Below are 25453 nucleotides of genomic sequence, written 5' to 3'. Positions count from 1 at the left end.
GCTTAGGGTCAGCAGGCTAAGACCCAAGGCACATGTACAACTATACTAGTTCGGGAGGGAAGGGGAAATGGAGGATGCTCTGTTCTGGAGCTGGGGAATGAAAGGAAATCCTGACTGCTCTCCCTGCTGCTGAGATCTGCTTTTGTCCTTTAGCAGGGAACCTACCGCTTTGGCCTGCAAGATGCTTGACGACTGGTTTTGCAGGGCCAGTATTCCCTGCCCTCCAGGGATCTTCCCAACCCTATGTGGATACTTCACTGGTCTGTGGGCTGGACCCAGGCCCTGCATTCGCACCCCTGCTCCCTGGGAAGGATCTGTGCTGCAAGCCGGGGGGCCATACTACGATTGTCAGATCTATATCCTTTAGAGCCACGGGGTGGGGCGATGGGACTCTACTTTAGGGACTTGCTTTGGAGCGATGGTTTAAAGACAATTCTTGCCAAAGCTGGGAACTGGCGGTCCTAAAGTTGGCAGTGTTTCCATGGTGTCGGCAGCGGAGCCTAGGGGGCGGGTTCACGCAAGCGCCGAGGAAGCCGGTGGGTGGAGTCTGAGTGTGGGTGCGCAGGCGCTCTGAGAGACAGTGAAGCCGGCGGCCGGTGGCCGGGCGGGACCAACAAAGATGGCGGCGGCCCCAGCGGTGGGAGAGATCTGGGCACTAGCTGCGGCTAAAGCTGCAGCCGGGCCCGCGGGGGCGCTGCACGAGGGTAGTAGGGGGTGGCCCTGAGCTGGGGCCTGGCCCCGGCTGGCCTCCCCCGCCGCCTCACCCGGGGACAGGTACGGTCCGGGGCGTTATGGCGTGGGGGTGCCGAGGGAAGACTGTTCCAGACCCGAGAGATCGCCCACCCCAGAAGCAGAGGCGCTGGGGACCCGGCAGGCCTGCGAGAACTGGGCTGGAGGGACCAGCATCCATGGATCGTGTAGAATATGCCGCTGGACCCCGTAGCCAATCAGCAGCCTCGGCCTTTCTGCCCTCGAGGGGGGCGGACCCGGTTGAAACCTCCTGTGGTGGGAGATGTGCAGAGATTAGGGGTCAGGGAGTTAGTTCGTCCTCCCTCCCCCCCACAGCCCCTGAGCCCCAACACCACTTTGGAGCTCAGAGGTGGGGGAGGGAGTAACCTTTTTAGTGTGCTTCATTTGCAGCCAGGAGGGGCAGGGGTTTGAGAATGGAATGCTGTCCTTGGGGCTGTTATACTTGCATCCACACCGCTATTTGACCAGAGGTCCCAAGTGACCCAGAGGACATCCCACTTGACTAGGCAGGTATGGGGGAACCTTCATGAGCACCTAGATTATAAAGACAGCCAAGATAGGAACTCTTTATCATTGGCTCTCCAGTAAAGCAGTATTCTGCAGGAAGGGCGTGAGGAATGTAGAAAGAGTCAAAGCCCTGCCTGCTATCATTCATTCATTCATTTACTCAATGGATACTAAGTGTTTACTTTGTACCAAACACTATACTAGGCACAGGGGATACAGTGATTGATACACTAGACATGGTTCCTGCCCTCCATGCATGTAGCTAGTATGGCAGCCTAGGTTCCCACCTCCCTCCATATTCAAACGCTGATCGTCTCTTCTCCTCCCAGGTCCAGCCTGTGGTGTCCACAATGCCCCAGGCTTCTGAGCACCGCCTGGGACGGACCCGAGAGCCACCTCTTAATGTCCAGCCCCGAGTGGGATCCAAGCTACCATTTGCTCCCCGGGCCCGGAGCAAGGAGCGCCGAAACCCAGGCCCTGGGCCGAACCCTGTGTTACGACCTCTGCCTCCTAGGCCAGGTCCCCCTGAGGAACGGCTCAAGAAACTGGAGCTGGGACGGGGACGGACCTCAGGCCCTCGTCCCAGAGGCCCACTTCGGGCAGATCATGGAGTTCCCCTGCCTGGCTCACCACCCCCAACTGTGGCTCTGCCTCTCCCATCAAGGACCAACCTAGCCCGTTCCAAGTCTGTGAGCAGTGGGGACTTGCGTCCAATGGGGATTGCCTTGGGAGGGCACCGCGGCACTGGAGAGCTAGGGGCTGCACTGAGCCGCTTGGCTCTCCGGCCTGAGCCACCCACTTTGAGACGTAGCACCTCTCTCCGCCGCCTTGGGGGCTTTTCTGGGCCACCCACCTTGCTCAGCATACGGACAGAGCCCCCTACTTCCCATGGCTCCTTCCACGTGATATCTGCCCGGCCCTCTGAACCTTTCTACTCCGATGACAAGATGGTGAGGACTTGCCAGCACACGCCTTCCATGCCCATGTTCCTCCATGCCTCCAGCTTTCTTGCCATCATATGGCTTTCCTTTCCCCTTTTTGCCAAGTTCCTTTTTCACCCCCTTCGTTTCAGTAGTTTGGACTCTCCTCTCCCTTATTTAAGTAACTTTAAGCCTCATAGACCCTTTCCAGGGTTGTCTGTGACTCCCCAGAATGGTGTGCCATTTCAGTCCCCAAGGAATAAACCATTTGGAATTCTTTGGGTCCCCAGGCCCTTACCTTCCCTTGCTGTACCTTGTCTCCTGGGATGCTGCCTAGGCCTAATTAATCTCTGGAGCTGAAGAGGGGCAGGCTCAGAACATCTGAGCTCGTGCGGTTGCCCATTTCCCGAGCTAAGTGAGCTAGGCTGATTGCAATTGGAGCCGTCAGGAGAGGGTGCAGGAAGGGGCCACGGGTGCAGGAGGGGGCCTTGGGGGTAGCAAGGTGGGGGTGGGGAGCAGCTGGGCAGCCATGCCAGTGCTTGGGGAGTTGCCCCAGGAGCTGCATCGCCGGCTAGCTGGGCAGAGGAGTAAGTGGGGAATAGGTGGGACAGCCATGGCTGAGTCCGTGGTACACTCAGCTGTGTTAGGCTTACTGCTCATGGCCATTGAGGTAGGGAGACCCTAATACCCAGTGACGGAAAAAGTGTAGAGTTTGGGGGTGAAGGATGGGGTGGGGAAGGCAGTGGGCAGCATGCTGTTGAAAGGTTAAAGTGCCAGGTGGGATATATGGGAACGTGCTGACTGTACTCTGACCTTCCAGGCTCATCACACACTGCTTCTGGGCTCTGGTCATGTTGGCCTCCGAAACCTGGGGAACACGGTGAGAGCCATTCTCCTGTCTTTCCTAACAGGAATGTGAACTGGTGTTGGAGGCAGGCATGGGGAGGGAAACTTGGGGAAGGACAGCACTGAAGTTCTCCTAAGGCTTCCTAGGCACTGGTCTGGGGAGGTAATGGCACTGTCTTTACTGCTCCCCAGTGCTTCCTGAATGCTGTGCTACAGTGTTTGAGCAGCACTCGGCCTCTTCGGGACTTCTGTCTGCGAAGGGACTTCCGGCAAGAGGTGCCTGGAGGGGGCCGAGCCCAAGAGCTCACTGAAGGTGGGGCGACAACTCCTGCTCCCTTCTTTCAAGTCCTCTTTTCCCCAAACCCTTGTAGGTCCACCTGCCAGTGCCAGTGGCCCCAACCCTGAAAGCTGGCAGGTGTATCTGTTTCTCCCAGTGCCTGATTTCCTAGAGGTTGTTTTCCACCTTCTAAGCCTCCTCTTGCTTCCCTCTTCTAGTCATTAACCACTGTTTCCCTTCCCCACTCCCACCCTAATAGCCTTTGCAGATGTGATTGGTGCCCTGTGGCACCCTGACTCCTGTGAAGCTGTGAATCCTACTCGATTCCGAGCTGTCTTCCAGAAATACGTTCCCTCCTTCTCTGGATACAGGTGGGAGAGCTGGAGGGTACGGGATTTCTCTCTGGCCTTGTCTGGGGGTAGGGCCAAGCAGCATCATTCTGAGCCTTGAGACGCTCTTCATCCAGGAAGTGGGGACAGGGGTTAGTGACTGTGGACTAGGCAGGGGTCGGTTGCCCATGTTCTTTGTCTGACTGCAGCCAGCAGGATGCCCAAGAGTTTCTGAAGCTCCTCATGGAGCGGCTGCACCTCGAAATCAACCGACGAGACCGCCGGGCTCCGCCAGTCCTGGCCAATAGTCCAGCTCCCTCCCAACCCCGCCGTGGAGGGGCTCTGCTAGAAGAACCTGAGTTAAGGTAAGGTTGCTCCCCTCCTTCTCCTCCGCAGTAGTTTATCAGCAGCATTCATCCTTCACAGAAGTAAGCTAGTCAAGATTGAGGATGTAGTGTCCAAGGAAATACTTAGCTCAGAAAATGGTTTGAGAAGCAGTGCAGAAGTAGGAAGAAGGCATGAGGAGGAGGGAGGCTGAGGGGCACAGATGGAGGCAGAAGATAGGGCTATGGCTGTCACCATATTGACAGAGGAGGGGATAATTAATTTACAAGGTACCTAAGGGGTCTGAAGCCAGGTGGAGGAAGACGGCATGTTCTTCCCTTGTCGACATTCCTTTCTTTTCCTCTCACCTTGGATTTCCCCGGAAAGTCTTCTGAAGCATTACTCCTTTGTCTGTTTCTTGAAATTTAGAGGAGCTGGGGTATGGGTGGGGTACAGGGCTCTGTGGATCATTCCAGTGGTGTTGGGGGTGCCCGGTGTTCCTGCTGTCTCATGGGTGCTCCCCACTTCCCTTGATCTGTCCTAGCGATGACGACCGAGCCAACCTAATGTGGAAGCGTTACCTGGAGCGAGAGGACAGCAAGATTGTGGGTATGGAACGAGAAAAAGTGATGGGGAAAGTTAGTGTGTGGGGGATGCGGGCTTGGCAGAAAAAAATCAATCCTATCCAGGGGTGTGGGAATAAGACTGGATGACGAAAATGTGGAGAAGTTGTGAGGGGTTTGTGAGGAGTGTCGGTGGTGGGAAAGGAAGCGTCAGGCAAACGGGAGGGAAGAGATGGGAATCCAAGGAAGCATCTCAGGCATCCCACAATGACTGTTTCTCCTGCCCCTTTGCTTCTATCTAGACCTGTTTGTGGGCCAGTTGAAAAGTTGTCTCAAGTGCCAGTCCTGTGGGTATCGCTCCACGACCTTCGAGGTTTTTTGTGACCTGTCCCTGCCCATCCCCAAGGTGGGATTCCAGAAGATTCCAGGGGTGGATGGGACATGGGTTCTGTGACCCAACCCTACCCACCCCCAGTGTGGGAGGGAACCCTGTGGGTCTCTGGAGCAGAAATGAAGCTTGGATTAATTGAGAAGAGTTGGAAAAGGAAATTCAGAACATGCTGACCCTTCACTCTCCTTTCCCCCCAGAAAGGATTTGCCGGGGGCAAGGTGTCTCTGCGGGATTGTTTCAGCCTTTTCACCAAGGAAGAAGAGCTAGAATCGGAGAATGCCCCAGTATGTGTGGGTTCACGAGGGATATAGTAAGGGGGGGAGACCTGGGGGGGCTCCATAAGGGTAAAAGGGGTTGCATGATGCCTTAGTATGAAGAATAACACTTATATATGTCTGGGTTTGTGTAGGAGTTTCAGATATGTCCTGGGATTCCCAGGGCAGAGGGCAGTGGCCCAGAGGATACAGAAGTAATAGGGAGCATAGTAAATTTGTATGTGAGTCAGAGTATCAGAAAAGCCAACGGAGGTGAGGAGCACGTTAACCTATTATTTGACATTTACTCAGGTGTGTGATCAATGTCGGCAGAAAACACGAAGTACCAAAAAGTTGACAGTACAAAGATTCCCCCGAATCCTCGTGCTCCGTATCCTAATCTTCAAATTCTTATTTCTCCCACTCATTCTTTTTCCTCATTCCCCATGTTTGCAGAGGTTGGACCTTTGGGAATTCAGTTTTCCTTAGGAAAAGCCTGCCACTCCACCTTTCCCTACCAAGCTCCCCATGTGTGTTCAGGGAGGGGAGTGGACAACATTCAATTCCTCAGCCCCCCTCAGAGGCCCTCTGCCTCCCAAATTCTCCTTAACCAGAGCTTAGATCTTAATCGATTTTCCGCCTCCCGAGGCTCCATCAAGAAAAGTTCAGTAGGTGTAGACTTCCCGCTGCAGCGACTGAGCCTAGGGGACTTTGCCAGTGACAAAGCCGGTGAGTCTTGTAGGGAAGGTCCTGAGGAGCTCCCATGAAGGGGAGGGAGAGAGTGGGAGTGGGGCACAGCTCTGACTATAGAATTTGGTCATCTCTAACCCCGAAGGAAGCCCCGTATATCAGCTGTATGCCCTTTGCAACCACTCGGGCAGTGTCCACTATGGCCACTACACAGCCCTGTGCCGGTGCCAGACTGGTTGGCATGTCTACAATGACTCTCGGTGAGAATAGCCTCCTGTTCAACTCCTGCCCCATTCCCGCTGCAGCCCTGACACGCTTCCCTAATACGGAGCCCCAGGAGAGCACAGTGCCTGGTAAAAGGCGGGCGGTGGGTGTGTGTGTGGGGGGGTATGGGGGCGTCTTTCCTGATCACTACCGGGATGCTGTGAGGTTGATCATGTGGGGAGGGGGGAATATGCAGGAATGATCACACCTCCTTCCCCATCTCCCTTCTTCCTAGTGTCTCCCCTGTCAGTGAAAACCAGGTGGCATCCAGTGAGGGCTACGTGCTGTTCTACCAACTGATGCAGGAGCCACCCCGGTGCCTGTGACATCCCCTTTAAGCCCTGGCACCTGTGAAACCCTTTCAACACCCTCAAGCCCCCAGGCTCCCCATTTACCTCAGAGACGTCTATTTTTGTGTCTTTTTAATCGGGGAGGGGGGAGGGGGTGGTTGTACCTCCCATTATTTTTTTTATTAAAAAATACCCTTCTACCTGGAGGCTCCCCTGTCTCCCTGCCCCATGTACAGAGCTCCCCAGGCCCCTGCCCGTGTACAGCCCCCAGACCCTCTACAGTCTCACTTTTTTTTGTGAATAAATTTATTAAGAAAAAATGTCCTTATTTGTATTTGTGCTTAAAGGGGGTGGAGATACAGAACTAGGCCGAATTGGAGTCTTCCTGGGACTCAGTTCCCTCTCTGAACAGATGGGGGCGCGCTCAAAGCCGTGGGGGTGGGAGTGGGGATAGAGGAGCCGGACCAGGACCCGTTGATGCCAAGGTTTGACCACGCAGTGAAGGTTTACATTGGGAGGAAAAGGGAAGGCGAGTTTGAGACTCGTGAAGCTGTAGGGAAGCCTGGAGCTAGAGCGCAGGCACTGGGTAGACGGGTTTTGCCGGCGTAGGGGGCTGCCCCCTCGAGAGCGAGGTGCCCAAGGACCCCTGTTGATAAACACGGTACGTTGCCGGGCCGCCCTAACTCCCGTAGGTCCAGGCTGTTGCTACCATCAAGGAGCTGTTTATGGCGCCACCTCCCCACGGACCAGCCTCCAGTGTCCCTATCTACTCTCCCTACAACCAAAGCTCATGAGGCCCTCCCTCCAGGGTTCTCAGCCTAGCTGGGCCTGGGAAGTTCGAGCTGGGGAATGCTAACCAGCACGCAGCTCTCGCCGCTCCAGCCTTGAGGGGAAGTCAGTGATGGTTACGGCTGCTCTCTCCAACCTGGCATCGAACCAGTTAACTAACCTCCAGCTCCACACAGCAACCTTCTACAGGGGCCAACCCTCCGCCTTTGCGGGAGGAGGAGCCGCTGCCGGTTCAGTGTTTTCATTGGTGAGTGTGATCGGGGCCTTCCAGGACCCACCAATCCAGGAGCAGGAAGGTAAGGTCGGGAGTGTGCCGCGAGAATAGAGTGGACGGAGAGTCGGAGAGACCGAAATACTGGGAGGGGGGCGGGCGGTGGAGGCAGCGGACTGAAACTCTAGGCGGGGGGGGGGGGGGGGGGGGGGAAAGCGCTTCAGAAGACTGGCGGCGGGTCGGAGCCCAGAGTCCTGCGCTAGCAGATAGCGTGGGTGTGGCCCTTATCCACCTCCCAGCCCCCGCCTCTGGGACGCCGGCGGCATGATGTGTTGAGACCTCTGTCTCCTCCTTTCCCCTCATTTTTCTCGTTCCTCTCGTGGGTGAGTCCTAGGCCCTGGGCGGGGGGACCTCACAGTTCCATCACCCCATCCGCGGGCTCTTTCTTAGTTTCCCCTAAGGCAGCGAATGGCCGGGGGTGGAACGCGGAACCCGCAGGTCTTCTGGAGAGCAGGGTGCTTCTGGTCAGCCTGTCCGTATCGCCTCCACACCCGCAGGCTTCACCATGGGCCGGACCGTGGTCGTGCTGGGAGGAGGGATCAGCGGCTTGGCCGCTAGTTACCACCTGAGCCGGGCCCCTTGTCCCCCCAAGGTGAGTGCCCCACCCCTCCGTGCCAGAGGGAGCCTCCTTTAATACTCCTCTCCCATTTCCAGGAAGAGGGAATGCGCCGCCCCATTCCCCTCCTGACCCTTTACGCCGCCGCGGCCGCGGCCGCGGCTATAGGCCGCATTGTCTCCCTCTTGTCCCCAGGTGGTATTGGTGGAGGGCAGCGAGCGCCTGGGAGGCTGGATCCGCTCGGTACGAGGGCCAGATGGTGCTGTCTTTGAACTTGGACCTCGAGGAATTCGGCCGGCGGGAGTCCTGGGAGCCCGGACCCTGCTCATGGTGAGCGGCTTGTGGAATGCCTAGGAGAGGTTGTGGAGGGACCTTCACTGGAGAATAGAGTGAAAGGGAGCAAGTAGATTTGGTGGTCGGTCCTTTCCTTAGTTTATGCTCTTTCTGAGGACGTGTGGAGCAGGTTTCCGAGCTTGGCTTGGACTCAGAAGTGTTGCCTGTCCGGGGAGACCATGCAGCTGCCCAGAATAGGTTCCTGTATGTAGGCGGCGCCCTGCACGCCCTGCCCTCTGGCATCAGGTAATGCTATCACCTCCTTACTGCCATCCTTCTCTGCTTCCATCCTTCCATCCCTTCCATTTCCTCATCTTCCAGTTTGTCAGCCCTCCCAGCAAAAGGGGCCAAATGAATGGAAATGACCCCCTGGAGCTGGGGGGTTAAATCAGAGCTCCCTCTTCACTGTGCCTTCCTCCATGCAGGGGGCTACTCCGCCCTTCACCTCCCTTCTCCAAACCTCTGTTTTGGGCTGGGTTGAAGGAGTTGACTACGCCCCGGGGCAAAGACCCTGATGAGACTGTGCACAGTTTCGCCCAGCGTCGCCTTGGTCCTGAGGTAACACCGCCCAGAAGCCCCCAAACCCCTCCCCTCCTAAACCAGCTGCAGATCCCCATACTCAAACCTTCCACTAGGGCCTCTTCTGTATCATCTGAAAATGGCCTCTTCTCTTCATACCCAGTAGCCCCCCCAAACTCAGTGTTGGGGGTGAATGCCTTCATTTCCTTTCCATCCTTCTGTAATAGTGGGACTGCTTTCCAACCAAACCCCACCCCACCCCTATTCTCTGCCAAGCAGGGACAGTGGAAATTAGTGCAACTTATTCCTTGGCCTCTCAATCCCAGTCTCACCCTTAAGGTGGCGTCTCTAGCCATGGACAGTCTTTGCCGTGGAGTGTTTGCAGGCAACAGCCGTGAGCTCAGCATCAGGTCCTGCTTTCCCAGTCTCTTCCAAGCTGAGCAAACCCATCGATCCATATTACTGGGGCTGCTGCTGGGGACAGGTGAGGGGGGAGTTGGTTCAAGGGTTGAAGATATTAAGGACTGCCAGAGTGAGGGACTGGAAGCAAGGGGTGCTATTTTAATGATTCTTCCCTACTTCCTCCTCTGCAGGGCGGGGCCCACAGCCAGACTCAGCACTTATTCGCCAGGCTCGGGCTGAGCGCTGGAGCCAGTGGTCACTCCGTGGAGGGCTGGAGACATTGCCTCAGGCCCTTAACACCCACCTGACTAGTAGGGGTGTCAGTGTTCTCAGAGGCCAGCCAGTCTGTGGGCTCAGCCTCGAAGCAGAAGGGTGCTGGAAGGTAGGAGAGCCCCCTGGAGTGTAATGAACCTGTCTGTTAGAGTTTCCAACTTTGTCTAAATGCTTTAGCTGGCAGGACTGGAGTTTCTCCTTGTTCTCCTGTCCTAGAAGCTATTTAAATATGGGCTACTCCACATTCCTAGGCCTTATTTGTGGACCTTCCTCCAAGACCTGTTTGATCCAAACCTGTGGATAGAATATATATAAGTGGCTCCCAGCTAGGGGCAAGAACCACTGAGCTCCACTAAACATTTCAGAGTAGCCCACTGGCTTTCGTCTGGCCCACTTCCTGGAGTAATGGGATGATTTTTGTGCTGACTACTTAGTCTGTTCATCCTGAGTCAGCACCCAGTCTCTCTCCTGCCTGGGAAACTAAGGCAAAATTCCCATGATCTCTGTGTCTTTTATTTTATTTTATTATTATTATTTTTTTTTTTGCGGTACGCGGGCCTCTCACTGTTGTGGCCTCTCCTGTTGCGGAGCACAGGCTCCGGACGCGCAGGCTCAGCGGCCATGGCCCACCGGCCCAGCCGCTCCGCGGCATGCGGGATCCTCCCGGACCGGGGCACGAACCCGCGTCCCCCGCATCGGCAGGCGGACTCCCAACCACTGCGCCACCAGGGAAGCCCTCTGTGTCTTTTAAATGTTTTCTTCCTCTCAGGTGTCTCTAGGGGACAGCAACCTGGAGGCTGACCACATTATTAGTGCCATTCCAGCTTCAGGTAATGTGGTGGTCACCCTCCCCTTCTCCAACCAGGTTGAGGCAACGTAGCTTCTTTCTGGGCCAGCAGGACCATGCCATGCCCCTGAACTGGTCAACCCTGTGGGAGTCTAATCCCAAGGAGGGTTGGTAAAATTGAAGTGTGAATGCCTCCTGAGGCAGGCCTCTGCCTGCTCTCCTCCAGTGCTCAGCAAGCTGCTCCCTGCTGAGGCCGCACCGCTGGCTCGTGCTCTGAGTACCATCACTGCTGTGTCTGTGGCTGTGGTGAATCTGCAGTACCGAGGAGGTCGTCTGCCTGTCCAGGTGTGACACAGAAGAAGGGGAGATGTGGGCTCAACTGGAACTCTTCCCTCCTGACCCAGTCTCTTCCTTTTCTCCAGGGATTTGGACATTTGGTGCCATCCTCAGAAGACCCAGGCATCCTGGGAATCGTGTATGACTCAGTTGCTTTCCCTGAGCAGGATGGGAGTCCCCCTGGCCTCAGAGTGACTGTGAGAGAAGGCAGCTTTGCTTAGTGGGAGTTTCCCAAGAGCTCCTCTGTGCCCCAGCGTAGTAAGGCCAGGCTGGTCAGTGCCATATTCCCTCTTTAGGTGATGTTGGGAGGTTCCTGGTTACGGACATTAGAAGCCAGGGGCAGTGTCTTATCTGAGGAGCTGTTCCAAAAGGAGGCAGAGAAAGCAGCTGCCACTCAGTTAGGACTGAAGGAGCCACCAAGTCACTGCTTGGTCCATCTACACAAGGTAAACACTCCTCAGCTACCCACTGGAGGCAGGGACTAGTACATTTGTCATTGTCTACCCAGGCGTGGGACATCAGTAATAATCTTTCCCTGCATCCCCTCTTCTCTCCCCAGAACTGTATCCCCCAGTATACTTTAGGCCACTGGCAAAAACTGGGTAAGTTGGGAAAGCAGCTGGGCTGAGAGGAGCTGTGAAAATAGACCCCCAGCTGTAACATTCCTTTTATCTTTTCCTCCCAGAGTCAGCTACCCAATTCCTGGCTGCTCAGAAGCTGCCTTTGACTCTGGCCGGAGCCTCGTATGAGGGGGTCGCTGTCAATGATTGTATAGAGAGTGGGCGCCAGGCAGCAGCCCGTGTCCTGGGCACAGAACCTAACAGTTGATCCTCAAACCCCACTTCTTCCTGCCCCTGCTCACAGGGATTCTCTCACCCATGAAAATAAAAGATGCTGGAGCGTGGCTTGGTCTGGCTGTTCTGTCTCCTGTGGATGTGGGTGGGGTGGGTGAGCAAAGGCAGGGAAAGGGTGCTTAGGATACAGAAAGCAGGGGCGGAGGCAAGACAAAGTCCTTTATTAGAAAATATATCAAAATCCCAGCCCCCTGAGCAAGGTCCAGAAGAGGGAGCTACTCCAGCACTGGCAGAAAGTACCCTGGGAGGGGCTTCCTTCAAACACACTTCCTGGGAACCATAAATAGAATAAATATTCACAGAGGTCCCGGAAGAAGTCAGAACACTCTTCTCTCCATGGAAGAGGAAGGGATTTGGGATCCAGCCCTGCTCTTACCCCATGGGCAGGGGACTCCTAGGAGTCATCACAGAAAATCATGACTTCAAGGATTCACAGTCATAAGCCCTGGCTGGTGACCCTAGAAAGAGGGACCCCCCAGGGCTAGAGGAGCCCAGCTCCAGTCCAGCAGTGAGGAGAGGCCCCTGCCCCCAGCATGGCAGTAGAGTTCATTTCCCCCACATCCCCTCTAAGAGCAGTGAGGAGCTGAGGGTGGGGAGAACACAACTCTTCTGATTCAGTTTCATGATTAAGGAGGAGTCAGTGTGAACCATGGGGAGCTGTGTGGTTGGCAGCAGGCAGAGGGTCGGGCCTGGCTGGGGGCCGGCGCTGCAGCATCTCCTGACGGAAGGCCTGGGAGGAACCAGGTGGGTAACGGGGACCAGAGGGAGTCTGAGGACCCCGAGGGTCAGTTCCAATGTCTGCTGTGATGTTGGTATAGAGAGGGCCCAGCTCTCGAGCCAGCAATCGGTATGTCAGTGAGTTCATCCCATCTTGAGTCCAGGAATTCCGGGTTCGGACCAGGAGGTCAAATCTGAGGATTAGAGATTGGAGACTAAGACCTGGAAAGGAACAGCCTGGAATCTCGGAACCGTCAGGAACTGCCTGGCTAGGGTGCAGAATCCTGAGGATCCAGGAATAATTCCCAGGCAGCCGTCCCATCCTACCTGTGGGGATTTTCCTCGTTGCCCTTATCTCCTCGGTGCTTCGCCATCTTATAGTGCCCCACAGATGCGGGGGGCCGAGAGATCTTCATCCCAGCCAGGCGTACCCTATGGGAAAAGTGAGGGCAACTTGGAGGATCCAGAGCAGAAGAAAGCTGCTGACAGGTGAGCAAGAAGAGCTAAGGCTAGCAAGGACGGAATTGCACGTTTCTTTACACAAAGAACAGCTATTGCTAACTAGGCAAAAGAAGTGCCAAGTACTGGAAGGGGAGAGAAAGTCAAACACAAAGAAAGAAATGGCTGACGAGAATGTAAAAGCCTGGATGTATCCAGATCCTCAGGGCCTACTGCCAGGCACCCTGGGGGCTTTAAACAATTGGCATAGGTAGATTTGCACCTCCCACCTTTGCTTCCTAAATGGCTCCCAGGAGCTGCCCCTGCAGTCTGGAAAGGACCGGGAGAGGAGCCATTTTCTCAAAACGGGAGGGCACGACTGGGAGTCACAGACCCAAGCTCAGTGATTCTTATTTAGACGAGTACTCTGCCACATCCCCTACCCCCCACCCACATTAAGAAAAGAGTGGAACCAAGTAATCAGGACCTGGAAAGAAACAAACTCCCACTCTGACCCACAGAAGCAAGAAGTGAAGATAGCCTGGGAAGGTACTGAAAGAACACATACATTTAGAAATTGCTGGGTGCTTTACACACATACAGAAGACAAGAATTCATAGAGATGTCATGCCCGAGGACAAAGGGGGAGGAGAAGCAGTGGGTCCGGCATATCAAGCTCAAATAGTCAAATGACAGATAGGAAATTGGGTCAGCTGAGGCTGAAGGTCAAAATGTTTCACATGCTAAAAATAAGTTGGCATCATGCCAATGGCACCGGCTTTTTTTTTTTTTTTTAAAAGTGGTTCTGGGCTATGTGGAGCTGAGCCTCTCCTCTCCCACCCCTGAAGGGAAGTGTGGTTTGGATGCAACCCTAGCAGAGGCAGGACTAAACTGTCTCTAGGCCCCTTTCCAGCTCTGGAATCCCATGATACTATAGTCTACTGATCTGATCTCTCCCAGGGACATTACTAACCAGATCTAAGAGACTGAAGGATAAAAGAATGGGGAGCAGCATGCAAAGCCTGACCTGGGTAGACTGAAAAGACTAAGGGAGAGGAATGGGCACAGTGCAGCACCAGGGAGCTAAAAGTTAGTGGTAAAGGACTATGGCTAGGGGTGGTCTCACAGGACAGTGATCCAGGCTGGGGTTAGGGAGGGCGGTGGTGGCAGGAAGTCTGACCTGGTAGCAATGTCATCATCCTCACCACCCCAGCCCCAGTATTCATTGGGGAAGCCATTCATCTTCAGATACTGGTCAGGAGTGAGCGCCGAGACCCCTCCGAAGTACTGGGGGTACGGGAGGCTGGGGAGAGAAACATCCTTGGATTCCACAAGTCTTCTGGGGGGCCATCCCCCCTTCTTCCACTGGGTGGTGGAATTCCTGCTTCCAGTACCCTCTCATGCCCTCTACCTGTATCCAAACTTGTTCATGGCAACAGCAACATGCCGGGGTCCTCGGGGGTCACACACATACAGATTGTGGTCGTTCTCTGGCAAGAGGTCCACATCATGCAAGAACAGGCAGTCCCATTCTTCATCACGCAGGGCCTCCCGCACCCCAACATTCAACAGCTTTGCCCTGTTAAATGTTCCGTTTCCAGCCTGGAAGATAATGGCGGAGGACCAAACTAGGTCTATAGGTAGCATGGAAAAGAAGCATAAAAGTGAAAAGAGGGAAATCAAAGTGGGATATGGGACAAGGAGAATGAAGAGAAAGACAACTTCTTCGTTTTTTCATTCAACAAAAAATTTTTTGAGCATCAGTACGTGCCTGACACTTACATGCTGCTATTTAGCATTTAATCCCGACAACAAACCAACCATGTGGAACAGGTGGTATATTAGTTATCACTCTTTGCCTCATTTTAGCAGGTTGGGGATCTTGCTCAAGGTGACATATGGAACAAGTGGCAGAACCCAGAATTTTAGCCCAAATCTATCCACTTCCAAATTCAAGAATGGAAAAATCATGGAAGATTATAGGACAGTGGGAATATCCTTAAGGAGAGGTATGGGACTAACACGTTGGCAGAGCAGTGCCAGCTGCTGCTTTCTTTTTATATGTGTGTGTGTGTGTGTGTGTGTGTGTGTGTATGTATTTTTTGGGGGGTGGGGCTGCATTGGGTCTTTGTTGCTGCACGCAGGCTTTCTCTAGTTGCGGTGAGCGGGGGCTACTCTTTGTCGTGGTGGCTTCTCTTGTTGCGGAGCATGGGCTCTAGGCGCGCGGGCTCAGTAGTTGTGGCTCATGGGCTCTAGAGTGCAGGCTCAGTAGTTGTGGTGCACGGGCTTAGCTGCTCTGTGGCATGTGGGATCTTCCCGGACAGGGCTTGAACCTGTGTCCCCTGCACTGGCAGGCGAATTCTTAACCACTGCCCCACCAGGGAAGCGCCCTGCTTTCTCACATTCAACAGTCTGACCCTTTTTTTTTTTTGTCTGACCCTCTTAAAATTATTTCAGGGATTCATTAGATGAGAGTGGAGTGGAATTTGTTTGAGGCTTCCTTATAAGAAAGAAAATCGGAAGGCTATGGGAATTGGGGGTACCTGGTGGATGACATAGATGCCATAAGCAAGCTGCTGGCGTTGCAGGAACGGGTGCAGGTGGTAGAGCAGCAGGCGCAGGTGGTGCTCCCGGGCACGATGGGGCACAATGATGGCTGTTCGGGACCGGGGCTCACACCCTGCAGGGCGGTACCGGCCCCCCGGTTCCACCCGGGGATTCCTCTCCACAATCTCTGCCAGTGACGGCACTGGGCTAAAGGACACGGACACGGGACCCACTGTTGGGAGGGAATGGCAAGGTCAGGGATTAGAAGGGCAAGAAGAACTGTCCCTGGCAGTCTTATTCTGGGGCTCAGCTCCCCCAAGGGCTTGCTCAGAAACCTCACAAAACCTTGAGTTCCCCATCACTGGGACAGCTTTGCAAAGTCTGGAAGGTGAAGGCTCCTTACCTAGCCTACCTTCTTATTTGAGGGTTCCATAACTCCCCCCTGCCTCACAAGGTTAGAAGCTTACAGTTAGGGGATGGAGAGAACAGATGGACTTCCAACTAACTCACTAAACTAGGAGTGATCTACAAAAGAAGCAAGTCCTAGCCCAAGGCAAGAAGGGCCCATAAATGGGCTGTGGCTCAACCCAAGAGCCCAGTCGAAACTCCAAATTTAGAGTCCATTCTATCTCAACCTCAGCCTCCCTTCCAGTTACGTGAGCCTCCTGTTCTAAGACCCACTCCTGCCATCCTATGCCTGTCCAAGCCTCCCTGTCCCCACACCTTGGCCTCGCCTTCACTTCTGCCTTCCTTCTGCACTCACCTAAGAGAGGAGATCGTTCTGGACAGTAGGGCAGACCTTGAGGAGCTGGGGGGCCCCCTGGGGCAACAGGGGCCCCAGGCAGGTGACTGAGGTTACTGTAGACATCATGGGGATGAGAGTAGTCAAATGTCGGCTCCTGCTCTCGGCCAAATAGAGCGCTGAGGCTTCGGAAGCCCCCCAGCGACAGGTACATCATGACAGCCAGCTGGGAGCCCACAAGCAGGGCCAGAGTGCAGGGTCGCTCCAGCAGCCTCCGCAGCATCCTGGGGTGTGGTCTGGAGAGGCAGAGAGGAGAGTGCTGGGGCAGGCAGGAAGAGAGCAAGCCAGCAGAAAGAGATCATTGGGCAGGGATGAAGGCGGTGCCAGGGGTAAAGAGGAAAAGAACAGAGTCACAGAAGGGAGCACACAGATGTACGGAAAGAAATAGAATGCTACCACTAGCAGACCTACCACCTGTCACTTCCAGCCCAAGTTTCACTCTCCTCCACCCCTCCCTCAAACCACTCCTATCACCTACTATCAGTCCCCAAGAATGCTTACATCATTCATGTCCCAAGGCCATTTCAGAGCATTCTCTGGAGAACCTCCCTTCCAATTTTAGAGGGGGTAGAGATAGACTCACCTAGGTTCAAGCTGTCTTCTTCAGGATCATGGGGACTCCACGGGGTCCCGGGGGAGCAGAGATGTGAGGCATTATATAAAATTGGAAATGTCACAGAGGACAGAGAAAGGCTCCATCCAGCACTCCAACAGCAATCTTAGGACCAGCTGAAACACAAGTGGTCAAGGATAGCCAGCCACCCGCAGAGAGGCAGACACGAGGATCAGGGTGAAGCCGGTTTCCCAGCTGGGGAAGGGAGGGAAAGTGGTTGGAGAGAAAAGGGGTGCAGCAGTAGATGCTAGGTCCCTGGCCTCTCCCCCGTGACCCTCTAGTGTGTCAGATTCACTCTGTACTTAACCATCCTCCACCCCAGCAAGACCAACCTGTTTGGAGAGTGGGGAAAGGGAAGCTATCGGAGATCTTACTTTCGCCAGGGGATGAGGCAGTCTTAACAGGACTGTGGAGTGGCCTCAAGAGAGCCCAGGGAGGCGGAGGAAACTGGCTCCTTTCCGTTCTTCACGTTTCTGGGAGCTAGCTCTGCAGGTGCAGGGAGCGTGACCACCTGGGAGCTGCATGCAAACAACCTTGGAGCGCGGCGGGGAATAGGATGGGGGTAGCATCCCCTACCTTTTTCTACCTTTCCCCGGTCCTATCGGAGGTGGGGATCAGGGGTTATTGGTGAAATGAGATAGGGAGATGGAGGGCTGGGCAGAACCTGTCAGAGGTACCTGGGCTAGCTCACCTAGAGGGGCGTGGTCAGCGCTCTGCAGGGGCTTACAGCCCAGTTGTTTCGGAGCACCCTCATCCCACCCCAATCTCCTCCTGCGTTTGCTCTACCTTGCAATGTGAGCCCACCGGCCTCTGTCCATACTCGCACTTACGTCCCCCTCCCTGCTCAAGGCTGTCTCCAGCCTTTACCCAAAACTTCTCACCTTCCCAATTTCCCGAACCTTTCTCCCGTGCCTCTCACCCCACCAGCCCCAGACCACACACCTGACCTTCTGCAGCCAGTCTTCACCACCACCCCGACAGCCGGAAAGAAACCGCTGCCGCCATCTTAGAAGCGGGAGCTTCGGGGGCGGGGCCTCGCGTCACGGGGCGGGGCCTAGGGTGGAGCCGCCCCGGCCCGCGAAGCGCAGGGTCTGAGTCCCGCGCGGCCTGTGGGGCAAGGGTGAAGCTACAGCGCGGGCTTCTCGGGGCTCGATCCCTCGGGAGAAGGCGCGGGGGCTCATCCCCACCGGACCGACTTCCAACGGGATTCCACCCCCCACCCCTCACCCCTCACCCCTCACCCCTCAGACTTGTGAAAACATCAAGTCAAACCGGGACCTTTCTCGGGGCCAAGACGTACTGAGAGGCCGGTGCATCGGAAGACCTCACTATCGCCCGAAGTTGACCTGAACCCCTTTCCCAGTGTGTCAGCGGCGCCCCCTTTAACCTAGTGCCACTTATTATCAAAATTATTTCTTGCTCAGGGTACATCGTTGCGGACTCCTCTGGCGCATTTTTGTATCCCCAAGGTATCCCGCAGGCCTTGAAATAGAAACGGTTAATAAAACAAGGAAACGTTGAGTGTGGAGGGAAGGGCAGCGTCCGCTTTAATGTAAAAATGTGTTTCCCCAGATGTTAGAGTAAGATGGACGCTTCGTTAATATGCAAAATATGTTTTATCTTGTGGCTTCTACTTAGAAGCAGATCATCACACTGAGGAAACTTAAATAACTCGCAGTGTCTGCCTCAAAAAGCTCATGTTCTTTTGTGCGGGGTCGGCGTGGGGGTGAAGGGGGTCAGGGTAGTTGTACACAATATAGTGTGATAAATATGATAGCCTAAAAATAGCCCCTCATTCACAAGTTGAAGTTTGGGAAAGGTTTCCCAGAAGAAGTGATGACTAATGGGAAACCTGAAGGACTTGTCTATAGCATGTCCTTCTGTTTTATAAGATTCAGTCTCCATGGACCTATTTTACAATTCTGTGTAGGTTAACTGATCCACATGCAAATTCTGTCCTGTCTGAGAGAGGTTCAATTAACCCCCTACTCCCCTCCTCACCCCGCCCCCCCGCATTGTGGGAAAAACAAAACAAAACAAAACAATTTTGCCTCCATTTTCGTATTTCTTTATTTCTGATCTGTAAATGTGTCTGCTCTTTAGATTTTTTTTTTTTTAACGAGTTATAACATCTGCTGGTTTCCTTATGAGTTAAATAAAATCTTTAACAGGTGTTCATTTTTATACGTGTATTGACAAAAACTCTCTCCTTGACCACATTTTAGACAGGCTCCCCTGAGCCCTCTTTTCTAATAGACCTCATCCTTGGGCCTATAGCCATTTTTATCAAGAATCCTGCTAAGTCACTTTATCAAGAATCCCCTCACCCTTAATTTCTGATCACCCTGGCCTGCCTTTAGCAAGAATTCTAAGTTGGTTGAGCAAGAGTCTCCCTACTCTTGATGTAATTTTCCATCTACTGACTCATTCTGCTCATTGGCTATAACTATCCACGTGTCCTTAACTGTATTCAGAGTTGAACCCAATCTCTCTCTGATTGGGATAGCCTTGGCACCTATTGCAATAGTCCTGAATAAAGTCTTTCTTACCATTTTAACAAGTGTCAGAATAATTTTTTCTTTAACAGTGTGAGAGTCATAATTTTACCCTTTTCTGAAAATTATCTTTTAACAGGTGAATAGCGTTCTAGACACAGGAAACCATAGTGCAAAAGTCTGGAAATGAGGAAGAAATTAGGGAGTTGGGGAAATTGAAAAATGGATCAATAGGCTAAACGATAGAGTCAGGGGAATGGTGAAAGATGAAACTGAAGAGGTAAATAGGTGCCAGATAATGAAAGACTCCATAAACCACATTGAAAGAGATTGAGTTTTATCCTGTGGGCAAGAAGAAAGCCTTAAAGTGCTCTAAACAGAGGGTGCTACGATCAGAACTAGGAATTTTACTCCGGTGGAAACGAGGAGCATTATTGGAGTGGTCAAGACTGGAAGCAGGGACCTATCAAGGAGGTTACTGCAGCCATCCAGGAGTGAGATGAAACTCATGCAAAACAAGGTAATATCAGTGGGACTGGAAGGAAGAGGACACCTTTGAGAACTTTTAGGAGGCAAATAGGACTTGGTGACTGGCTGGATGTGTCAAGTCAGGGAGTTAGAAGACTCCAAGAGGACTCCCAGATTTCTTTTTTTTAATTAATGAATTAAGTAAGTAAGTAAGTAATTTATTTGGCTGTGCCTGGTCTTAGTTGTGGCATGTGGGATCTAGTTTCCTGACCAGGGGTAGAACCTGGGCCCCCTGCATTACGACCACAGAGTCTTAACCATTGGACCACCAGGGAGGTCTCGACTCCCAGATTTCTAATGTGGATCACTGGGTGGATGGTGGCGACATTTATTGAGAAACAAAACTTAGAAGAGGTGGGCTTCCCTGGTGGCGCAGTGGTTGAAAGTCCGCCTGCCGATGCAGGAGACACGGTTTTGTGCCCCGGTCCGGGAAGATCCCACATGCTGCGGAGCGGCTGGGCCCGTGAGCCATGGCCGCTGAGCCTGCGCGTCCGGAGCCTGTGCTCCGCAATGGGAGAAGCCACAACAGTGAGAGGCCCGCGTACTGCAAAAAAAAAAAAAAAAAAAAAAAAAATCTTAGAAGAGGCACATTTGGGGGAAACAGTAGAGATGACAAGTTAAACTTTGGACCTCATGAGTTTGAGGTGCCTATGGAGGCTCAGAATTAGATAATACTGGATTTGAATACAATGGCAGCTTTGAAACCCACTGGCTGTGTGATGTTGAGCAATACACTCTCTCGGTTTCATCCACACAGTGAACCCATCTTAAGTGGTTTCGTGATAATTAGTGAGAATTATGGAAAAGGGCCAGCAGACAGCAGATATTCAATACATCTGATTCTGAGCACAAAGTAAGAGCCAAGTAAAAGCCCTCATTTTTTGTTTTTTTTTAAAGATCTCACTGTGTAGTGGAAAAGACAGACATACAGAAACCTGAAATGTAGTTCTAGAGGACCCTTCCTCAGCCTCTGCTCCTCCACGGTGTTCTACTCTTGTAAAACTGACTTCACCTTCTTATCCCTCCTATCTACCATCTTCTGATAACTCCTCTACATTCATTTGCAAGCTCCCTGTTTTCAAGAACCTTCATCTCTACTCTTTTTCACCCTGGCCGCATCCTGGGCTTAGTCATCCCCTAGAATTGCTAGTTTCTGAAACCTTAAATTCTGATATGCTGGTTTCCACCGCAACATCCGATCTTTCTGTATTCTGAATAAATCCTGGGGCCTCTAGAGGCCCAGTCATGACACACAACATAACAGAAGAAACGCAGTCTAGTAATAAAAAAAACTAATTTAACATAATTTAAATCTTTACTTAGTTTCTCAAGGAAACATCAGAGGATGGGGGAGGGGAGAGTGAAGCAGGAGCACATTTTAATACACAGCTCAATGTCTTTAAAATCCTCTCTCCCCCACTTAACATTTTCTCCCGAGATGGTAGCTTCTCCCCAAAACTACCCCTTCCAACTCGACTCAGTTGCTTTACAGTATTATCCACCAGCTTCAAGTCTGTTCACTTTACTTTGATTTTGCATAACAGAGCAGAGCCTGGGAGCTGACCTAGCAAGCACACCTTCCACCACTACCCTACTCTCCAAAAGCCATTATAGCTTACTTCTAGAAGGGGAGGCAGACACCTCCTCCAGGAACACTTCCTTGACCCCATATTCTATGCGCCTCTTCTATCATGGCACCTATCACACAGGTCTGGAATCTTTGTCTTACCTGACTGTCTTAGCCACCAGACTATGAACTCTCTGAGGACAGAGACCATGTCTTCCTTTTTATTATCCCCTGAAAGTAACCTACAACTTTTGGCACAAATTCTACAAAATAGCCCATTTTAGATCTGACCTAGAAAGTTCCTTGGTATACTTATTTTCTCAGGCCAATGCAGGAGTGGGAAGGGAACAGGGAATGGAAGAGATTTGAGGGGAAGAGAATCAGCATGTATTGACACTTACTAGAAGCCACACACAGGGCCAAGCATTTACATCATTATGTTCTTAAGTTCTGACAACCTCTCCATAATGCAGGTGGTAATATACCCATTTTACAGATAAAGAAACTGAGGCTCACAGAGATCAAGTAATTTAAGATCATGCCATTACATCTTGGCTCTTGCAAAGCTTAGATTCAGTCTGACTCCAAAAATCTGTGTCCTTTCCAGACACTGTGAGAGAATGATTTGATTCTAGTTTATAACAAAATGGCTTATTTATTGAACAAATAAGTGGGATGAACAATTCATTCTCACTGGGGAATTAGGTCAGTTAATATATTTCCTCTGACCCATTTTCAGGCCCCAGTTCTCACATTTTCAGCTTCTCAATGCTTATTTGCATCTACATTATCAAGAGAATGTGCTAATGTATCTCTATGGAGTTGGACATGTGTATGTCAATGTGTGTCACTGTTTGTGTATTTGTTTATTACTGGGTTTGTAGGGCCTGTTATTGGTTGCTCAAAGACTGTGAGGGATGCCTTCAATCTATACTTCCTCCCCTCCCTTTCCTTCCTAAAGCTACTTAAGTACTCTGGGCCTGTCCCCATATAAGGTCCTATCTGAGGAAGTTGTTCGGAATTGTTGTTCCCCCCCTCCCCTCATCTGCCTCTTTCTGAGCATTTTTAGAACTGGTGGTTTCCTGCAGCTGTCAGCTGGTTACTCTTGCTGCCAATGATTTTAGCTTGCCCCCAGCGACAGTCAATGGGGAAGGTGTTCAACTTGTTCAGAAGCATCCTCTGAGCCAATAAAATGTTACTACGTTAAGTTCTACTTTCTTCCCCCTTCCTCCCCCACAAGTCCTGACCAATGGGATGCTGGTTTTGTCAATTACTATCAATCTGGTATTTCAGAAAACAAAACACTGTAATACCGTATGGAGATTAAACAAGTGGAGCCAGAGATGGAGTAGAAATGTAACCGAGTAGCTGGTCCCACGGCACCCCTCAGGAATGCTGGCTCTCTCACCCTCACCACACAAATAGGGGTTGGACAAATGCCCAGATTTCCTCCGCTCTAATCACTGAAGTCGAGAATCTCAGGGACAGAAAGGACTTAAAGAAATTGGCCCAACTCACAGTTACTGCTTCGACCTCTTCCCCCACCTTGAACACACAGGCACACTTGCCATCCCATAAAATAGTTGTCCATCTCTCCTTGAACTTCTGCAGGGACGGGGTTCTCTCAGCAGTCACCGACTCTTCTTCCTCCAGCTCATCACCATTCTTTTTCCCTTAAGGACCAGACACTTGAACTGTCTCCATGCCTTCTTCCTTCCTGCTATTCCTGTTTCTCCTCCTGCTTGTACACCCACATCCCAGCTCAGACCCATGAAGGCAATAATGCCCTCCCCATATCCATAGCAAGAACTTGTTGGACCCCTGACATCGGGATATTAGGCAGTCTACAGCCTGGGTCTGGGAAGGGTGGTAGGGGCGAGAACATTCCAGGAAGGGGTGAGGCCTTGCTAGGGATTTAGGGCCAGGATACCCATCAATTCTCTTTGAGGAGCAGCTCTGTCTTCTCTTCTCTTTCACTGTATACCTCCCCCCGCCCCCCACCCATCCAATCACACAGGTGTCCTCTAAACTCAGTAACTTTCTGGGAAAAACTGCTTCATGGCAGTCAGAAGCTTACTCAGTGAGTAAAGGGCTTTCTCTAAAATAATTTATATAAGTGATTTATTACCGTAGGCACTAAAGAAATGTAAGAAGGGCTACCATGATTACCTGTTCCTCAAGGTCCAGCCCAAGACTCACCCTCCTTAACCCTCATAGCCCATTAAGCCCAGGCATCAATCTCTGTACGGTTCAATTTGCCCTTATCATACAGTTCTTTGTACCACCCAATATTTCTCTTTGTGGAGGTATAGTACAGAACCTTCCCCCACATTGCAGTGAGCATCTTTATTTGTGTATTGTTGGTGTTTGTACTTTACATCTACTTAGCACAGAACTCTGCTTATTGTACCATCAGCTCATAGTATTAAGGTCTGCCTATAAACATGTTATTGGTGGTCCAATTTTGCTAATCAGATGAAATAGTTGAAGATCGCTCTGGCCTTGTCCCACTCTCCTGTTTCTCCCTTCTCTAGCCTGGTTGGTAGGAGGACAGGAGGAAGGGCCTGGGCCCAAGCACAGCAGTGGGGGCCATGCATACGGAAGAAAAGAGGCCGAGCAGAGTAGGGGGCTGCCCTGTTCCCAGTGCTGCCAAGGGAGTAAGTGCCATACTTGGTGGTACAAAGTCCAGGGCACCGTGTAAGGTGCTGCCTCGTACAGAAGTTGAGCAGCGAAGCCCAGCCCCAGTGAGCAGAGTGTACACAACTGCTACACTCTCCATGGCTTGGCTTAATCCCCTAGTCCCAGCACTATATCCCGAGCAGTATTGGGCAGCCCAGCTAAGAGCTACTACGGCAGAGTGAAGCACCCCTAGTTCCCCCATTTCCCCCTCTTCCACTCCCTCCTCAGGGTCTTCTTTACCTATAGCTCCTCCTTCACCTCCACATTCAGCCCTTCTCCAATCCCTAGCAGTCCTGCTACTACCAGTCAAGACTCTAAATTCTTGCAGGGTCCACCTGCCGCCCTTCCCAACCCTGTTCCCTTAAGCGGAGTCACCTGCTCAGACAGAAATGTAGAACTGATTTCCGCCACCACTGAACACCTGGCTCCCCCTCACCTCAGCTCCCTCTCCATGCTTTTTTTTTTTTTGCCCTCCAGACTATCCCCTACTCCTCTTATTAAATTCCATTCTAACATCACATCTTCAAAGAAGTCTGCTGGGTTTACATTGGTTGATTCTGGGGACCCTGTACCAGTCACTCAGTAGTCATAAGGATAACCTCTCACATGGGTGCATCCTTCACTATTTTCTCACATGGGTACAGCCTTCACTATTTTGAAAATATTGTAACATTTGTTCAGAACAACCCTGTGGGAACAGGTATGTTTTAGCCCCATTACACACATGAGCAACCTAAAGTTAAGCATCTGTGACTTACCCACCACTACCAGCTAGGAAGGTGCTGAACCCCAACTGAGATTCATACCCATCGGTTCCCGCTCCAGTGCTCTTTCTATAACAGCTTCCCCCAACACCCTCAACTAGCACTCTCATTACCAAGCGCTTGTTTGTTCTGACGGTAGCGTTCTAGTTATCTTTCACATTCGTGTTCTTGTCAATTGTGCTTGTAGCCGAGTGTTTATTATGCCTCCATGTTGTCAGGAGCCTCCAGAGATCAGGGACAGAATTGTCCTTTCTCTGACAGTCCTTCAAAATCCAGGCTAGGGTTCTGCCAACCAAAGGAATTGGGCCTGGGGGACAAGGGCAGGCACCGCTGACGCAGATCCTTGCCACCCTCAAGTGCACCGCAGGCTCCATGGACAGTGGAGCCGAGGACGGTAAGGTGGTGATAATAATAACTGACGGCAGCTGACATTTGTTGGGCGCTTACCAAGTGCTAGGCATTGTGCTAGTTCTTTATTTACATTAATCCTTACAACAAATTTCCAAGGGAGGTATTATTATTGTAAAATGAGGAAACTAGCGTTCAGAGATGTGGAGCCAGGGTGCGACCCACATCTGTCTGACTCCAAGAGGAGCACATAAATAGCAGAATTCAATTTATATTTAAAAATATGATAATCCCTTACTCCCTGAAGGCCTATCCTACCCTTGACTCTTCCTCTCCCAGAAAAGAAAATTCAGGGAGAAGAAAGCTAGGCAGGAGGAACCTCTCACACACACACACACACACACACACACACACACACACACACACACAC

The 25453-nt window shown here is 52.1% G+C and overlaps 3 protein-coding genes and 1 long non-coding RNA gene across 18 annotated transcripts; 3 read left to right on the top strand and 1 right to left on the bottom strand.

The window, feature by feature from the left end:
• The first annotated feature begins 167 nt into the window (after positions 1-167).
• On the top strand, positions 168-6725 carry USP21 (ubiquitin specific peptidase 21). Of its 5 annotated transcripts, XM_029227812.1 has the most exons (14): positions 168-774; positions 1141-1260; positions 1587-2207; positions 2998-3057; positions 3216-3336; positions 3560-3671; positions 3839-3994; positions 4498-4562; positions 4819-4922; positions 5105-5191; positions 5474-5552; positions 5783-5890; positions 5997-6111; positions 6351-6725. In XM_029227812.1, exons 3-14 carry the CDS (start codon positions 1608-1610, stop codon positions 6439-6441), a joined length of 1698 nt encoding a protein of 565 aa, XP_029083645.1. In that variant the 5' UTR covers positions 168-774; positions 1141-1260; positions 1587-1607; the 3' UTR covers positions 6442-6725. The 5 variants fall into 5 exon arrangements, 4 of the variants coding, with proteins under 4 accessions (XP_029083645.1, XP_029083642.1, XP_029083644.1 ...); XR_003794352.1 differs by having other exon boundaries at positions 168-1260; positions 5997-6204; positions 6351-6717; XM_029227809.1 differs by lacking the exon at positions 1141-1260.
• An 838-nt stretch (positions 6726-7563) lies between these two features.
• Positions 7564-11575, top strand: PPOX (protoporphyrinogen oxidase). 9 transcript variants are annotated; one of them, XM_029229174.1, is made up of 13 exons: positions 7564-7788; positions 7963-8057; positions 8217-8351; positions 8485-8600; positions 8780-8912; positions 9213-9357; positions 9467-9657; positions 10318-10378; positions 10562-10680; positions 10758-10868; positions 10968-11117; positions 11231-11273; positions 11357-11575. In XM_029229174.1, exons 2-13 carry the CDS (start codon positions 7971-7973, stop codon positions 11497-11499), a joined length of 1434 nt encoding a protein of 477 aa, XP_029085007.1. In that variant the 5' UTR covers positions 7564-7788; positions 7963-7970; the 3' UTR covers positions 11500-11575. The 9 variants fall into 9 exon arrangements, 6 of the variants coding, with proteins under 6 accessions (XP_029085007.1, XP_029085008.1, XP_029085004.1 ...); XM_029229175.1 differs by having other exon boundaries at positions 7567-8057; XM_029229171.1 differs by having other exon boundaries at positions 7615-7788; positions 8780-9357.
• Positions 11576-11670: 95 nt separating this feature from the next.
• Positions 11671-17669, bottom strand: B4GALT3 (beta-1,4-galactosyltransferase 3). Of its 3 annotated transcripts, XM_029229180.1 has the most exons (8): positions 17585-17669; positions 16613-16758; positions 15991-16265; positions 15224-15459; positions 14092-14282; positions 13861-13983; positions 12570-12674; positions 11671-12436 (listed from the first exon to the last, which is right to left on the bottom strand). In XM_029229180.1, the coding sequence occupies exons 3-8, from the start codon at positions 16250-16252 to the stop codon at positions 12163-12165; spliced, it is 1191 nt and encodes a 396-aa protein (XP_029085013.1). In that variant the 5' UTR covers positions 16253-16265; positions 16613-16758; positions 17585-17669; the 3' UTR covers positions 11671-12162. The 3 variants fall into 3 exon arrangements, with proteins under 3 accessions (XP_029085013.1, XP_029085011.1, XP_029085012.1); XM_029229179.1 differs by having other exon boundaries at positions 12157-12436; positions 16613-17653; XM_029229178.1 differs by having other exon boundaries at positions 15991-17653.
• LOC114898959 lies at positions 16563-18168 on the top strand. The gene is made up of 2 exons (XR_003794490.1): positions 16563-16855; positions 17891-18168. It is a non-coding gene; the product is annotated as an uncharacterized LOC114898959 (long non-coding RNA).
• Positions 18169-25453: the final 7285 nt, after the last annotated feature.

Source organism: Monodon monoceros, unplaced genomic scaffold, assembly GCF_005190385.1.
Source record: "Monodon monoceros isolate NGI ecotype Baffin Bay Population unplaced genomic scaffold, NGI_Narwhal_1 Super_Scaffold_18, whole genome shotgun sequence".
NCBI classification, from domain to species: Eukaryota; Metazoa; Chordata; class Mammalia; order Artiodactyla; family Monodontidae; genus Monodon; species Monodon monoceros.
Note: the sequence above shows the minus strand (reverse complement) of the source record. Positions and strands in the feature narration are given on the sequence as shown.